Source organism: Asparagus officinalis, chromosome 10, assembly GCF_001876935.1.
Source record: "Asparagus officinalis chromosome 10, Aspof.V1, whole genome shotgun sequence".
Taxonomy (NCBI): Eukaryota; Viridiplantae; Streptophyta; class Magnoliopsida; order Asparagales; family Asparagaceae; genus Asparagus; species Asparagus officinalis.
In genome coordinates this window covers 36,814,312-36,830,389 of record NC_033803.1, presented here as the reverse complement: position 1 = coordinate 36,830,389, position 16,078 = coordinate 36,814,312, and the positions used below count along the sequence as shown (strand labels likewise).

General features: G+C 36.8%; 1 protein-coding gene across 1 annotated transcript; it reads right to left on the bottom strand.

Moving 5' to 3' along the window:
* Window positions 2,758–11,960, bottom strand: LOC109824947 (selenium-binding protein 1-like). The gene is made up of 7 exons (XM_020391582.1): window positions 11,785–11,960; window positions 7,625–7,820; window positions 6,978–7,205; window positions 6,210–6,441; window positions 6,016–6,123; window positions 4,275–4,547; window positions 2,758–3,276 (listed from the first exon to the last, which is right to left on the bottom strand). The coding sequence occupies exons 1-7, from the start codon at window positions 11,888–11,890 to the stop codon at window positions 2,995–2,997; spliced, it is 1,425 nt and encodes a 474-aa protein (XP_020247171.1). The 5' UTR covers window positions 11,891–11,960; the 3' UTR covers window positions 2,758–2,994.

The following is a 16,078-nucleotide window of genomic DNA, read 5'->3' as shown; positions in this document are numbered from 1 at the left end:
CGCTATGCTCTTCTTGATCCTGCTGATGAGCCCTAACGCCACCTGATCCTGAATCTCAGTCACGTGCGCATCAATATCAGCATCAATGCTATCTAAAACACGGACCTGCGTGGTAAACAATTTATTAAGTATCAACTCAATAAAAAATGTTATAATTTAGCTTAGATCTCATACGAATTATCCCAATCCCCAAATATTTTTGTCATCGCCTTCCTCCTAGCATTCCAACACTTGTGATATGATACATCCAAGTTGGTGGCTTTATGCACTAAAAGACGGATATCTTTCGGCCTTAGATCAAGATCCTCCCTCAGATGCGGTAAAATCAATCGATATATAAAAGAAGAGGACGCATTCTTGTTATTCATCTCTAATCGAGGATTGCTACAAGTGTGGAGTCCATTGTATGCCGTGATTTTGAATTGCCCACCTACTCTTGAACCCGAGCGTGAATTAAGCTTCCACGGACACCTCGCATTGCCGTCGTGGTGTCCACTATTATCTTCGACATCGTCATCTTTGCGATAGAAACAAACCACATTATAGCTTGTAGTATTATTTTTGGTTGGCCTGAACTTCACATTTTTTGCAATGGAATACGTGCGAATAGCATGGATCAATTTCTCCTTACTCTCGTAAAGATCTCCCTTGATGAATGAGAAGTCCTCGGCCTGTGTATCAACACCGCTATTAGTGCCAATAGGAACACTTTCCATCGCGGAGTTATCAATCCATTCATCTCCTTGAAGTTCATCGGGCGGCGGATCCTCTAAGCCGACATACTCATTATTAACATAAGCCCCGTCGATGTGTTGGTTTTCCCCGTCATCACGATCTATCAAGGTCATGCTATTAATTTGTAATCCCTCCTCTTCATCATCATTCTCGGATTCAACACTTGCATTATCTTCTTGAATTCCCGTGTTAGTATCGAAAGCATTCGAAGTGCCCACGAACGAAGGACCGCTCATGTATTGTGATTGTGTCCAACATTCATCTTGTTGAGGAGATAAAAAGCCTACAGAATCAACTTCAGGATCCTCCAACATGCGGGAATACATTCCTTCGTAGTTCAACGATTTGCCCAAATCTCTCTGATGTTTTTCAATGAACAATTCGACCGAACGCTTCTCGTCGTGTAAGACATGAATGAGACCCATATCGTAGTCACTTGATATTTGAATGCCACTTGTTCTGTTCTCCACAACAGGATAATTGCAAACTACACTGAGGTGATACTCACGCGAGTTAGTTAATGTAAGTTTGTGTAATTCATTAACCAAATCATCGAAAGTACACGATTTTGTTATGAACAACGGTCTCGTCGTGCCTCCTTCATAAACGGGCATATTATTCTCGAGGTAATTAATCTTCCCATCATAAGAACAGAGAATTACAATTCGATCATTCATCGTTACCTCTGAAGAGTGAAAAATTCAATATCAATATTACACGAAAAGCCAAATAAATATTGATTGTTACTAATTTTTACATTTAGGTAGTAACTCTAATTTCCACATTAATTGATAATTTCACCTCTAAATACGCAAAATTATTTAATACGTCTTCACAAAATTCGTAAATAATTCACAATTAAATTCTAAAATCTAATTTATATCATACATATGCAAAAATCTAAAATCTAATTTTTCTTCACAAAATCTAAATAATTCACAATTAAATTCTAAACTCTAAATACAATAATTTTCGAAATTATTGATAATTTCCCCTCTAATTTCACAAAATTATTGATAAATTACACACTAATTCTTCACAAATTTCACAAGGACAAATTTTCAAAACCAACCCTTTTAGCATTTTATTTGCAAAAAACGACCTATTTTGAAAATAATTACAAAAACCGACCTGTTTTCAGCCCAGCGCTGAAAACAGGTCGGTTTTTGTAAAAAAGTCTCCGAAACATCACGGGAGTTCAACTCCCGTGAAGTTTATCGAGAAATTAAACTTCACGGGAGTTGAACTCCCGTGAAGCTTAATTTTGCTTAAAACTCCACGGGAGTTCAACTCCCGTGGAGTTTCAGTCGAAAATTTCCAGAGAGTGGATCTTCGGGAATTTTTGACTGCAACTTCACGGGAGTTGAACTCCCGTGAAGTTGCAGTCAAATTCCCGAAGAACCGAGATCGGTTCGCTGGAAATTTTCGACTGTAACTCCACGGGAGTTGAACTCCCGTGGAGTTTTAAGCAAAATTAAGCTTCACGGGAGTTCAACTCCCGTGAAGTTTAATTTCTCGATAAACTTCACGGGAGTTGAACTCCCGTGATGTTTCGGAGACTTTTTTACAAAAACCGACCTGTTTTCAGCGCTGGGCTGAAAACAGGTCGGTTTTTGTAATTATTTTCAAAATAGGTCGTTTTTTGCAAATAAAATACTAAAAGGGTTGGTTTTGAAAATTTGTCCAAAGAGATCTTTGTTTATTTCCCTATAATGATGTATTTGGCCTTAATTACACAACCACTTCTGTTTGAGTGTTTGTCCCTCTACATAGCAATCGTCTCCTTGTATTTTTGAGTTATAAACGATATCAATATGTGATCAAGGCGAGAATGTAGATTAAAGCTCACATACAATGCTTTCTCTCAAGAACAATACATTGAGGCACTAAGAAAGTTGTTAGTACCTGAATATTATCACAACAGGAAATTTAAGAGATCAAGAAATAAAGAAAATTTTGAAAAGATAACAATTTCAAAGTTTAAAAAAAAAGTTCAGATTACTATTTAATGAAACATACTCCTTGAACTAAAACAAACCTTGTAACTTCGTATGTAGCTGCTGTATCAGGAGTCAATAGAAGAGGTTTTTCCACACATAATATTCGAAAAATACATAAGACACCAATAGAACACAAACTTGAGCTCATAGGCTCTTATTCATGGGAGTCTCTTTTCTAACTCCAATGTGACACAATTAACCTCACCATTCTCATTCCTCTAGACTAATAGATAGAGCAACTCTTATCCCCTTATCCCAATCATACCCATATATCAGAAGTACAGTCACCGCCAGGATACCGCATCTCATGGGCCAAAGATGGGCCCTCAGGTTCAGATGCGAAATCCACAAAGAAGTTTGGGTTTATCGATAAACCTCCATTCTCTGTGTCAATGTCTATCTGCAACATATGAGAGCCTTTCTCAACTACATCTGGATAGAATTGCTTATCCCATGCACTGAAGAGGGAATTGGTTACGTAGAGTCTCTTGCCGTCTAAGCTCAGCTGGATCATCTGTGGTCCTCCTCTTAGCTTGTTACCCTAAAAAGAGAAAATAATGTTGGATGAATACTGAAATTGTGCTTATAAGTATATATATTTGCCATGGTAAACCTTGTGATAATGTGATTTCTTATTGAATTGAAATAAGATCTTTTTTTCCCAAACCTTGTCATAATGTGATTTTATTATTGATTTGAAGTAAGATTTTTCTCCCAAACCAACCCAATTCATAAAATGGTTCAAATGCTGATGCAAGGTAGATAATGAAGATTTAGGTCTTTACTGCTGTCCTTAAATATTGTGAAAAAAAATCTTGATGAAACAATCTTCTTATCACATGATTTATTGCTTGGCGGTAAAGTTGGTTAAGTCTGTTGTTTGCAACTCATAGTGCTTTCGGAAAATAAAAGTGTAAGTTATAAATAGAGCCCCAGTGGTATCGGAGATTTGAACTTACTACCCTTGTAGTTTAATCGTTGCAGATAGACCCCCTAGGTTAAGGCTCTTTTACCCTCAACAGATTCACTAATTTCACCTAGGGTCAATATCTGCCAAAATCTCATCAAGGGTAAAAGAGTAACAAACAAATAAAAAATAACCCATAGGGTCTATCTACAACAATAAAACTACAGGGTAGCTAGTTAAAAACTACAAAACTATGCACAATATTAACCCCAAAACAAAAGATACTCTCAGAAAATATGGTTCCCATAGTTTCTAACAAACAAGCCTTTGAATGACATTCATGAGGGTTTGATATTCTCTCATAATGGAACTTCTTACCTTGCATGCATGCTTAATTGCAGCAAAGATGACCGTATCAATAGAATCCTAAGAGTTTAATTAACTCTAGTGCAGTATAAATTTTCAAAATCAGTAACAATCTGAAATCTGTCTGAAGAAAACATGATTTCTGAAATCGCATAGGAAACTTCAAATAAACAGCGATATTTTCCAAGTTCTAACTAGAGAAATAATTAGTAGTAACAGCAACAGTAAAAATTAAAGATGATTAACTGAAAAAGGATAATAGCTACCTTGATTTCTGACACGTTAATCTGTGACTCCTTCCCATCTTCATCCACATAAACAACACTGCTTCCCTTCTGAAGAAGTCCTCCCACCCAAACTTGCCCAGTTAACAAGGGCTTGCTCGGCTCCTCAATATTGTACTGTCTGATATCTCCATGAAGCCAATTAACAAAGTACAAGAACCGGTCATCGAGAGAAATGAGGAAATCAGTTATCAACCCCGGCATTTCAGGAAGTATCCAGTTTTTCACCTTCAATGGTGGCACAGATATTGCAACCTAAATTAAGAACATAAAGAGTTAGTTAGCAGTCATATGAATAGCATTTTGGCTCATCTACCCTGAAAATATAAGTTATTAAAAGGAATAATTATTTTCTTAGTTTCAGGGTTATTGTGGGATACACCCACTGTGCTATTGCCCAATTGCGGATAGACCCTCTATTGTTGCAGATAGACTCTTGAGTAAATATTTTCTCTCATGTACTCTTAAGAGGTCCATTTGTCAAAAACATTTTTCTCTATCTCTGAGGGTAGAAGAGTAAAAAAAATTCACTCAGGAGGGTTTATCTGCAATGATATAACTACAGAGGGTCTACGTGGTTGCAATATAAACCCTTACTTTTAACTACTATAAATACATTTCACAGATCCTAACAAGTTTAAATTATAAAATGCGAGCATCAATAACTTAAATTTGCCAATGAAATGCATGTACTCAAGGTCTATCAAAATAAAGCAGCTGCAACTTGGAAGAAAAATTGATCATATGAAAGTATTACATTACAAATATCTTTTCACTGAATAAATTGTGAACAAGTCATGAATGGTTAATGCGTCAATCGCAAAATTCTGCAAACAAGGTAACTCAACTTTGAGCCATCATCTAAAAAAAGAGATGTTAAACGATGACAATTATTATCGAAGTAGAGTCTCGATCAACAAATAGAAGAATTCAGGAGCAACACTGATAGTGTTGTTATAGCTGCTTTTGCACATGGTAGAATCTTGTAATAATTTTTAGACTAGCATTCTAGATCAGTTGTGGATAAAAGCTACAGCTTACATTCTGAAGAAAAAAGAAGCATGGAATTTTGCATAATTCACACCATCGCTGTTGAAATTCCAAAGAACTAATGGAGGAGGACTAAACAAGCATATCCAGTTGCTTTTTCCTTCATAATAGTTTTCCTTATTAGACAGAATTAATTAGACCACTGTCTTCAATGTTTGCCTTGTTTTGTTTTTTATTTTAAAGTTGGAACAGTGATCATGTATTTTCGAGTCACAGCTGAAGCTGCCATTTAGCTTTTAGAACAAATACAGATTTTGACGTCAATGATACAGTAAAAAGATGCAAGCAGCCATTTTATCATAATTTTTTTTTTCTTTTCATTTGTTTAAATCTTCAAATGTATACCTATGAAATATATCCATTTGTACATATCCAAATGCAATACATGTAAAATTATCAAAATAACCAAATGACTCCTAAATGATCATGAACCAAAATACTGACACCAGTTAAAAGTATTGTTCGTCTTGTGTTTAGTTAGAGTGAGTTGTATTTACTTAGAGTGCTTTTCTATATTTAGTACCGTATTCGGAGTACTTTGTAATCCTGAACTAATTTTCTACCTATCTAATAAAGCTGACTGACCCTATCTGGGATTAAGTCACTTTCCCCACCATGACACAAATATCGAGAGGTACCACAAAACAAAGGTGAAAAGTTAACAAACATATACCTCATGGCTCCAAGATCCATCATCAGTCTTGAAAAATCTCACCATGTTAGTGGACAGGGCACAACCGACAAAGCCTATAGCTTTTGAAGGGTCATGGAGAAACCTAATCTGCAAACAAACAGCACAATAACTTTAGAATATGCTCCAATAATCGAATTAATTAACTACAGAGTCTCAGGTACTCTGATACTGACTTCTAAAGGTAAAAGCCCAGTCTCTCCTAGGTCCAATGTCTGCTTTAGTTCACCATCAGGCCAGCTGTACACACTTAAGTGCTTTCCATATAGCCCATCTTTAACATGCTCAGGGTTAAACCCTTTTGTGAAGGCAGCAGGAGCTCCCCATGATGAGCTAATCATAGTCTTATGTCGGGGTTGGTACCAGAAGTCATATCCAAAAGGTGGGCTGTGTCCTGGTTTTTCCCACCTAGGGAGCATGATAAATTGCAGTTAGAAGACATTATGAAATGTAGAAGAGATCAAAAGGTTTGTGACTGCGACAATAACATAATTTCCTAATTTAAAAGAAAACTGAATCCAGTTGTAATGAGAGATGCAAATAGAAGATATGATTTTATTCATGAATGTTCAGAATAAGTTAGTTTCCTCACTTGAAAGATCCTTACATGAAAGAAAGAATATGATACCAACTGAAACAGGTAATAAATGTTCTGTAGACTGAAACATTATGAGACTTACAGACGAAAACATCTCATGCAGTAGAAAAAGGTGGACAAAGAGAAGAAACAAAAATATTGTTACGCTGTGCAACAAAAACAAGTAGCATCGAGGAAGCCAAAATTTCTGGACTAAATCTATTTACTTTTTTGAATAATTATAGATTTCATAATCAACGGTAAACAAAGTAACATAAAGAAAAAGCTGCTTTGATAAGGCACAAAGACATAATCAGCAATGGTATGCCTTGCTGCATTCATCCCTAGAATGGTAAAAGGCAAGTACCTTCCTTTCACTTTGAAATCTGAATCAAGAAGAAGGAATCCATTTCCCTTTGCATTCCCATCTTTATCTCCGAGGCAAGACACCAGAAGGTCACCAGAGGCAAGACAATGAGAAGTGTGAGGAAATGCCAATCCTGTCTTCTCCAAAATATCTGCAGGCTCAACAACCTTATGTAAAACTGGAGCTCTAGGATTTGATGCAGTATCAACGACATATATACGGCCTGATCTGAAGAAGTATAGTCATTGAAGAAATTTATTAATAAAATTAAAACTTTCAGTATGACAAAATGAGCGAACCTGGTCCAGAAAATGTTATATTCAGCTACTTAAATGTAATATTGGTCCACAATACTAAAACCCCCGCATGCCCAAACGAAAAATAATTTACAAATAATATAACTAAATAATACTTTGAAGTAAATAAACAAACAATGATGAATCTAGTTTTCCTTTCAACAGTAGTAAAACATATTGTGAAACTGCTTTCCAAATATCATATCATTATTGTGACTTCAAGAGTACATCACAGACACATTCCAAAAGTTGGAGAGTCAGCCTCAATAAGTAAAAATTTATAATTAAAAAAAAGTTAATTTTATATAGATGAAGAGAAAATTAAACAGTTCAGAGTATGAAAGAACTTACAACAATGAAGGCAGGATTAGGTAACGCCTAGCCGCTGATGGGTCTCCATGGCAAGAACTGCAGGAATTCCAACCAGAATGATGCAATTCGTCGCCTATATGAGGCACAGGCAACCGGTGAATAACTTTGGAATAGTATGGTGAGCTTGGATCAGTATCAACTGTCGCCAAGTAATCAGGCTTTTCTCTCCCAGTTCCTGTACATTAAAAAGATGTTGTTACATAATTCAAATCATTAACAGTAAAAGTAGAATCAGCTAACAAAGTTCAAGTAAGGGCATTAAAATAACTATCATCTTGCTATTTCTGTGATCTATTCACATGTTTCACATATGAACCCATTAATAACCTTATCAATTAAGAATTAAACAAAGAATGTTCCAGTGGTGAGTGCCATAGAAGGACGACATTTCTTAAGCATACTATTTATATGAAAATTAACTACAGATTTCGTATTAGGGTATAATATTTCAGTTGCCATTAATCACAGAATACGCTAATACAGTATGGGAGAGTGAGACACAAACCATATCTTGCTGAAGACTAACAAGTCAAACATCACCTGTGTGCTAAAGAGGATAAACTTTTTATGTTACGGTAGTGGGTTTTAAGACTTTCATGTAGAAACTTGAATACCTATACTTAAGGTAAAACAGGTAAAACAGCTTCACCCCATACCTAAGTAGTACTGGTCATAACATAACAAGTATAGTCCTTATGAAGTTGTATCAGGTCTGATGCATGTATCATCTGTATTTCTCAGAACTGTTCATGCATTTGTATGCTGTCTGCATTGATATTTTTATTTTTTATTTTTTTAGTCAACGTGACATAATTGTCAGATGTTTGTAGTTAGTTTAACATCACTTATTTACCCTACTTAAGGTAAGGTTAGCAATTTATAATCATAATAGAAAAGGTGGACAAAGGTCATACAGGGAGGTTAATGACCTTGTGCCTACCAAGTCACTAGTCTGCTTGCATCAGTAACAAATGTCATTAATCTCTGTTATTTGCACTCCTTATTTGAAACTGATTTTTATCAATTCTAATGCAAGAAAAGGAATAGGTAGATAGCTAGTTCGTATGTTACCGGGTACTTCTATCATGAAGCCATACTCGTACCCAACCCGTGCCTGTGCCTGTGCCCGTGCTCGTGCTGGTACCCACAACCGTTTCCATGCAACTTATAGTTCAAAGGAATTGCTAGTTATTTCTCCCATCTATGTTGTATACATCTCAGTGCAAGAAACATACTGTGAATCAATGAGCCAAAAGTTTTGGTTGTCATACATGCAATTATTTTCACATTTTTAATAGCAGAGACTTATAACATAGATCGAGGCTTCCATCTGGGAGAAAACCTTTTCCAGGTTTTGCAAGGAAAAATGTTTTACCTATTTAATTACCATACATGGTAAAGGAAAGCGAATAAGAAAAAGTCATACGATTGAATCATTATTGTTTCTAGCATTTGTGTAAGTAGAAGGCTAGCTAGCAAGACAACAAGATATGCTTTTATAAATTAAGGGGAAAAAATTCAAGCTGATTTGTTAAAAAGAATAACCAAATCTTGTACATCCACATGAAATTTATTTAGTTTAGAAGAAACTGTCAGTATCTAAGACTAAACTAGGAACAGAAAAACAACACAACTAAAAATACAAAGAACAGTCTGAACCAAAGAACCCAATTCATGTTATTATCATACTAAATCTAAAGGGAGGGCTCTTTCAACTCTATTTTACTATTCCAAAATAAGAAGGGCCCTACTGAAATAACTTCAATCTTCTACAAAGTACAAATCAAGTATATTATTGTCAAAAGGACTAACCCAAAATTCTGAAAATTGGTAGAATAAACAAATATTTCAAGAATGAGCTAAAACCCACATAAAATTTTTATTAAACAACTCAAACCAGAGGTTTATCACAATTCATTAATAAATTAAAAAAAACCCAAATAGGCATTTGTTTACCAGTGCCCTAGCATTTAATATTTAACCAACTTCTATCTTAAAAGTGGTGAATGTCAAGAAAAGCTCATGTATAAAACGTCGGGGCAGCATGACTAAAAAGGTAATTAATTGACACTTACTTATTACATCACCGAATTATCCCAAGGAATAAGGGGGAAATTTTGGTCTCTTCCCATTCCTTGTACTAGTTGTGAACACCGTGCAAAGCACGGCATATCATTTTTTTCCCACTTCAGTAATCCAAATTTTAAATGCTACAGTTTTTTTGGGGGGTGCCATAGGATTTTTTAAAAATGCTACAGTATTCTCGTGTGCTCCAGTGTTTTCCAAAATCTATAGTATCCAGTTTCCTGTTGCTACAGTAATAATACTACATTAAATGCTACTGTATCATTTACTGTAGCATTAATAGTAAATTTGGGTTCTCCCATTTCTATAAAGGAGTAGAAAGGTGTAGATACTTCTATAGAAATCAGCATAAATAAGATAAAATGACAAATAGAGCTAAATTAATGTAAATGAAAATTAAAAACTAAATAAAGAATGTTAAAATGTATTTTCTTGACTCCAATAAGATATGTACTAAATATTTAATGTTCCTTTAATTTTTTATATACAGTGAGCAGTTACTTAATTTATTTTGTTTTATTTTATTTCTTGTTTTGTATTCTCATTCAATGCAAAAAATGGACAATGTAATTTATTTTGGAAAAGATGGATTTGAACATAATATTTTAATTTAAAAGTTTAAGATTGAAGCAGATTGCCTTTGGCAAATTGGATTTGGTTCTGTTCTTCAGGATGCTATTCAGCTTCTTTTAATTGCTCAATATTACCAAATTATATTTTAATCTAAATAATTTATTGACCATTTAGGTAGATATCTTAGAAATTATCTTTGGTCCAAATGGATTACATGTTATATTTGGTATTTGAGAGGTCATCAAGAGCATTAATTAGGAGAAGTAACACAAAAAGCAAAATAATTAATTACATTAATTTCCACATAATGAATGATTCTTAACGAATGCCCCTGCAGAGGCATTGGTTAAAAGGACCATAGTTTTATATTCTACCATGCCACTGCAAATAGTTTTATATTCTACCATAGTCACTGCAAAGTTGAGAACCCTTTTATGGGCCAAAACCTAAGCTCACATAGTTGTATCAAATTCTTTTTTAATCAATTTAAATTGTAGTCTGCAGGATTGGAACCTAACCTATGTTGCTCTGATACCATCTTAAAGTCTCTTTCGCTGAACCAAAACTCTGAAATACGGTGACGATTGAGAGTTATAGTTTTATATTTTATTAACAAGGACCAATTCATGCTATTATCTTACTAAATCTAAAATGAGAAGCCTTCAATTTTATATTGCTAGTTCCAAAAAAAAGGTCCAACCTCAATCATCCCGATCTGAACAAAGTACAAATCAATTGTATTATTATTAAAAGGGCTAACCCAAAAACCCACAAAATAATTCCAAAATAAACAAATACCGCTAGAACCAGTTCAAACCCACGTCAAATTTTCTGTAAACAACTCACACTAATAAAGGTTATTCACAGCCCATCATCAATTAAAAAAAATCCAACCGTATAAATTAAACATAAAAGACTAGCACCAGACCAAAAGGACCAATTCATGCTATTATCTTACTAAAATACATAGCGGCCCTTTCAATTTTATATTGACACTTTTATACAAAGGACCAAATCTAAAGTATCTCAATCCTCTGCAAAGTAGAAAATCAAGTATATTACAATTGAAGAGGGGTTATTTGCACTTCAACACCCCAAAAGTTCCATCTTTTTTTTAGCTCTAGTACCCTAGGAGTTCTATTTCTACAATTTGATACCCCGAAAGTGCAAAAAAGTTGATAAAAATACCAACAGGAAAAGTAACCGGTGAAAAAAGAAGATCTTAGCAAAATTTAGGCTTTTCAATTTGGAAAAGGTGAGGAACAAAGTTAAAAGAGGGAAGATAACCCAAAATCGTATACAATGTTACCAGAGTTAGTCCATACCCACATCAAATTTTCACCGAACAACCATATACCATGGATTATTTCACAACTACAACTAAAACCCACATCAAAATTTCAAGCTGCAGCACTGCAAAGCGAAGACGGTTGAGCTCTTTTCTCGTTACAAAAATAAAAAAAAAGAAGAAGGGAAATTACCATTGTAAACACAGGTGACATAGATCAAAGCCTCCCTCGGCCCCTTCATGGCCTCAAGAGGAGAAGCATAGCCAGGTCCTTCGCCATGAGCGCAGCACTCACCCATTGTTCTCTAGAGAGAGAAGGATATTATTAGAGAGAGAAAGAGAGAGAGAGAGAGAGAGATTATTATTAGAGAGAGAGAGAGAGAGATCAGAGAGAACAGTGTTTAAATAGCCGCATGTGGACTTCTCTGACACTAGAGAGTCACAAGGAGACGGAGGTTCACGGACGCAAACGTCGAGTACGATACGTGGATGTATTGTATTAGTTGATTTTTAATGAGCCGTGTTCTGCAAATTGCAGGGGATCCTTTTTGGCATCAGCGACGTGCACGTGGACGGGTAATTTGTTGAAGGAGGAGTCCGCATCCGGACAAGATCCTTGTCGACGTCGTCGTGAAGGGAGAAGAGACTTTGTATGGAAATAACCTCGTAACTTATAAATGCGCACTCGAGCAGAGCAAGGGTAAAGTCGCGGATGTAGAGTAAGAAGTCCATTAGAGCATTAGCCATCATGGAGGTGTAGGAGAACAAATCTCATCAAGACAACGTGACCCCTCTTTCTTGACTTGCGAGCCCGTTGGACGATGTAAGTCCTAGGACCCATGGAGTGCAACACGTGGTTTGGCTTAATCCACTGCTAAAATTGGCTAGCAATATTACGAGACTCTGAAGATCCGTCATTTAAATCATTTTAAACTATATCAATTTCCCGACATGGGACTATTGTGGGGCATCACAATCACCCCCACATTGAATACGCGATGTCCTCGTCGCAACATGACCCCTCTTTCTTATCTTGTGTTTTGATCAGTTTGAGCTCCTTTACTTTTCCTTAGCACAGTGCCAAAGAGTTGGTCAAGTAAGCAAAATGTCGAAGGCTCCGTTTGAAAGAAAAAGAAAGGCTTGGTTCAATAGAGTAAGCACACTTCTCATTAAGGAAGGATATCATCAATTCTTTATGCGAGCGAGCTAGTTGCAACCCTATGAGAAAGGAAGCTTGTTCAATCCACTGAAAAATTGCAAAAATTACAATAACACGTTGAAAAATGAAAAAACCCACAAATAGATCCCTAAAAATATGAAAATATAAACAATACCCTTAATGATCTAAAACTTATGAGCAACCCCCTGAAAATTTATAAATTGCGACAAGCCTTCTAAAAATTTAAAATTGCAAGTAGACCCAAAAAATCATTAATTACAAATAACCACCTAAAAATTAAAATAGTACAAATACCTCCCTCAAATAAAAAATTACAAACTCCTTTTAAATTCAAATATTATAAACCACCCCCTAAAAAATAAAAAATTACATATAAACATTATAAACAGTCGTTATTAGGGGTTCTTTTACCAAAAATCTATTGGGGATTAAGTGACTAATAGAAAAACATATTGATTGGTTTTTGCCAAAATTTATTGGGGTATTCCGATCATGACCACACATGAGCTAATGCTATAAATTTTGGAGTTTTTTGCTAAAATATTTTGGGGTTTAGTGAGAGTTTCATAGGTATTGATGCTTTAGTGCTAAACTCTCAAATTTACTGTGGCTCAGTGAAATTTACCTATATTTTAAATTTTATAGTGTGGGTAGATTAATTTTGTCACATGGAAAAAATGGTTTAAATTTGCCCTTTCTCTATAAAAAGAAATCTGTGGTTTGATATTAGCCTTACTTCTCAAAAAAATGCACTTGTCCTTCCCTACTTTTGAATTTAAAATTTTGAAAGAAAAACTATCCAAGCAAGACCAAAGAAACAAGACCTGCCCGTGCGAGCACGAGCGTAATGCTTGTGTATAATATTATGTCATCATATAACCTAAGTGTTAATTCTTCCCCTAAAGTCGACATGTGTCTTATGTTAACACTAATCATCAGGATAGCTCACCCCAGCAAAGACGACTCAGATAACATGGTCACTCATCCCTTCCCAAGTAGGGTCGAGTCGAGACAAGCTCTAACTCGACCTCACCATTGGAGTCAACCCCGCTCATTCACTCAAGGCCGAGTCAACAACTTGCGAAGCCGTTGTGACCCATGCAGGCCGCGGTCCCGAGTTTCCACTAGTGAGAATATAACGGACAACTTAGACGCATATCATATTTCATCTGTCATACTATGGTGCCCTTATCCTCTCATCTTGATGAATTATATCTTAGTCACTACTTTATCACTTTTGACTCCGGAACTTCCCACTGTTTCTTGTCTCGTAACTTCCCACCGTTTCTTATTTCTTGTCTCCTTTGCTTATGGATATTGTTCCATATTTGTCCTTGGGATTTTCCTAACTTGGGATTGATTTGGGTTGGTGGGAGGACGCGTACGACCCCCAGCCTGAAGAGCCATTTGGATTTTGTTCACCGGACCTAAGCGTTCCTTGACCAGAGTTTTGCCTCGATCTTCGTGCAAAGGACCAAGGTGATTCGCCATTGTGATTTTAACCTTTGACAGGTCAGGGTTGATCCAAGGCTTCACTGATGGTGTAGCAGATATATTTAGAGTAGACAGACGAGGAGCGGATGCCGAAGGATTAGCTTCGGGGGCTGTTCTTTTGGGCAAGACACTTGATAGTGTCTCGGATGAAGTCTCTTTGGGCGAGACAGTCTCCACTGTCTTGGCCAAATGGCTAAGTCTTGACGACCTCCGAATGCTGACGTTGCACAACTCCGGACTTTGTAATCCAAACTTTGCGGAGTTTTGGTGGTTCTTTGGCCACTGTTTCCTTCTTCCTTTCATGAATTTTTCGCACCAGGGCACGGGCACGAGCGACGTTTGCACGACGCTTCTGGATGCGTTCCTTAAAGGTCGAACGGGCTCTTTTGACGAGAACCCATTCCTTCGCCGATAACATAGCAGAGATGTGAGTGGTTTGTCGTTGAGACAACTGGACCACTCGATGTTTCCTTGACTCCAGATCCGCGGAGTAGCGAACTCCATCAATTTGTTCCAAAGCCTTAGCAAGCTGACGAGCCAGGCGTTGACGTTGCCTCTGACGAGCCCTCTTCGTCAGAGTTAGCGATCTTTCATTGGATGACTCTATAACTGGGGAGGAGCCATTATGAGCAGAGCTTTCAGCCTTATTGGATGCCGGGATAACGTTGCGAGGGGTAGCCTCAACAACTTTTGGGCGAGAGTCGTCACCCTGAGTCTTCATCGGTGTGTAAACCTTCTTCGAGGATGAGATCTCCCTGCACTTGCGGTGCGAGGAGGACCTTAATGAGGATGAGGAGAGGTACTTCTCAAACTTGGCTTGGTCGAACTCGTACTCGATCATGGATTCAATCGGTATCTTGATCGGCTGCGACACGACAGTCTCGGTAGCGAGACCGTTGGCTCCCACTGTGGTCGCCAGCGTGTTTGCGTCAAAAATAAATTTCGTTGTAGAATTCATTATAACTGTATCGATTATAATGAACACAAAAGAGTGAGCTTCGTGCTTTGTAAAACTACTCTTTACAACAAAAACCAAATTACATGTTCCTTAGAAACACACAGAGGATCGTTGTTTAGATCGATGCTTATGCGGGATCTTTGCCTGTGCCGGGGGTGTGTTATCCCGTGGACCACCAATTCACAGATTCTGATTGAACCGTGAATGCTATTTGGGGATTCTTGCTTCTTTTAGAAGTAAGAAAAAGGTAAGTGGATATCTTATCGATGTAATATGAACACTCTTCTCAAGATCAAGTCGAAGCTTAGATCTTAAGAAATCTCAAAGTTGCTGTTTGTACTCGAATTTGATAAAGACTCTCTCTCTTGAGAAGAATGCTCCAAAATGCTTAAGTTCTCTGCTCAATCTGCTCTCTCTGTCTGGATCCCCGTCAGTAATGGTCCTAGGGGGGTATTTATAGCTCACAGGAACTGTAACTGAAGATGAAAGTTGGAAAGAAGTCTTATCGGGGAACTTCTATTTCCGAGACAGTTGTAATTGTCTCGGAAACATGATTAGCTTCCCATTTCTGAGACAGTTACAACTGTCTCGGAAACATCGTTTGCTTCTGGCCTATTTGTAACCGCTTTCCCATGTTTAATTGTCATTATTCCTGTGGTTATGGGCATGATTCTCGCTTATAACTGTTCATAGGTGATATCCAGTAGTTAATAAGCCATATGGACCGCATGAAGCTTAAGAAAACTGTCAGAAAACACATTGTCAGCTTCTCAGTGTACGAGACAGTTTCAACTATCTCGCACTTCTGAGACAGTTACAACTGTCTCACACTTTTGAGACAGTTACAACTGCCTC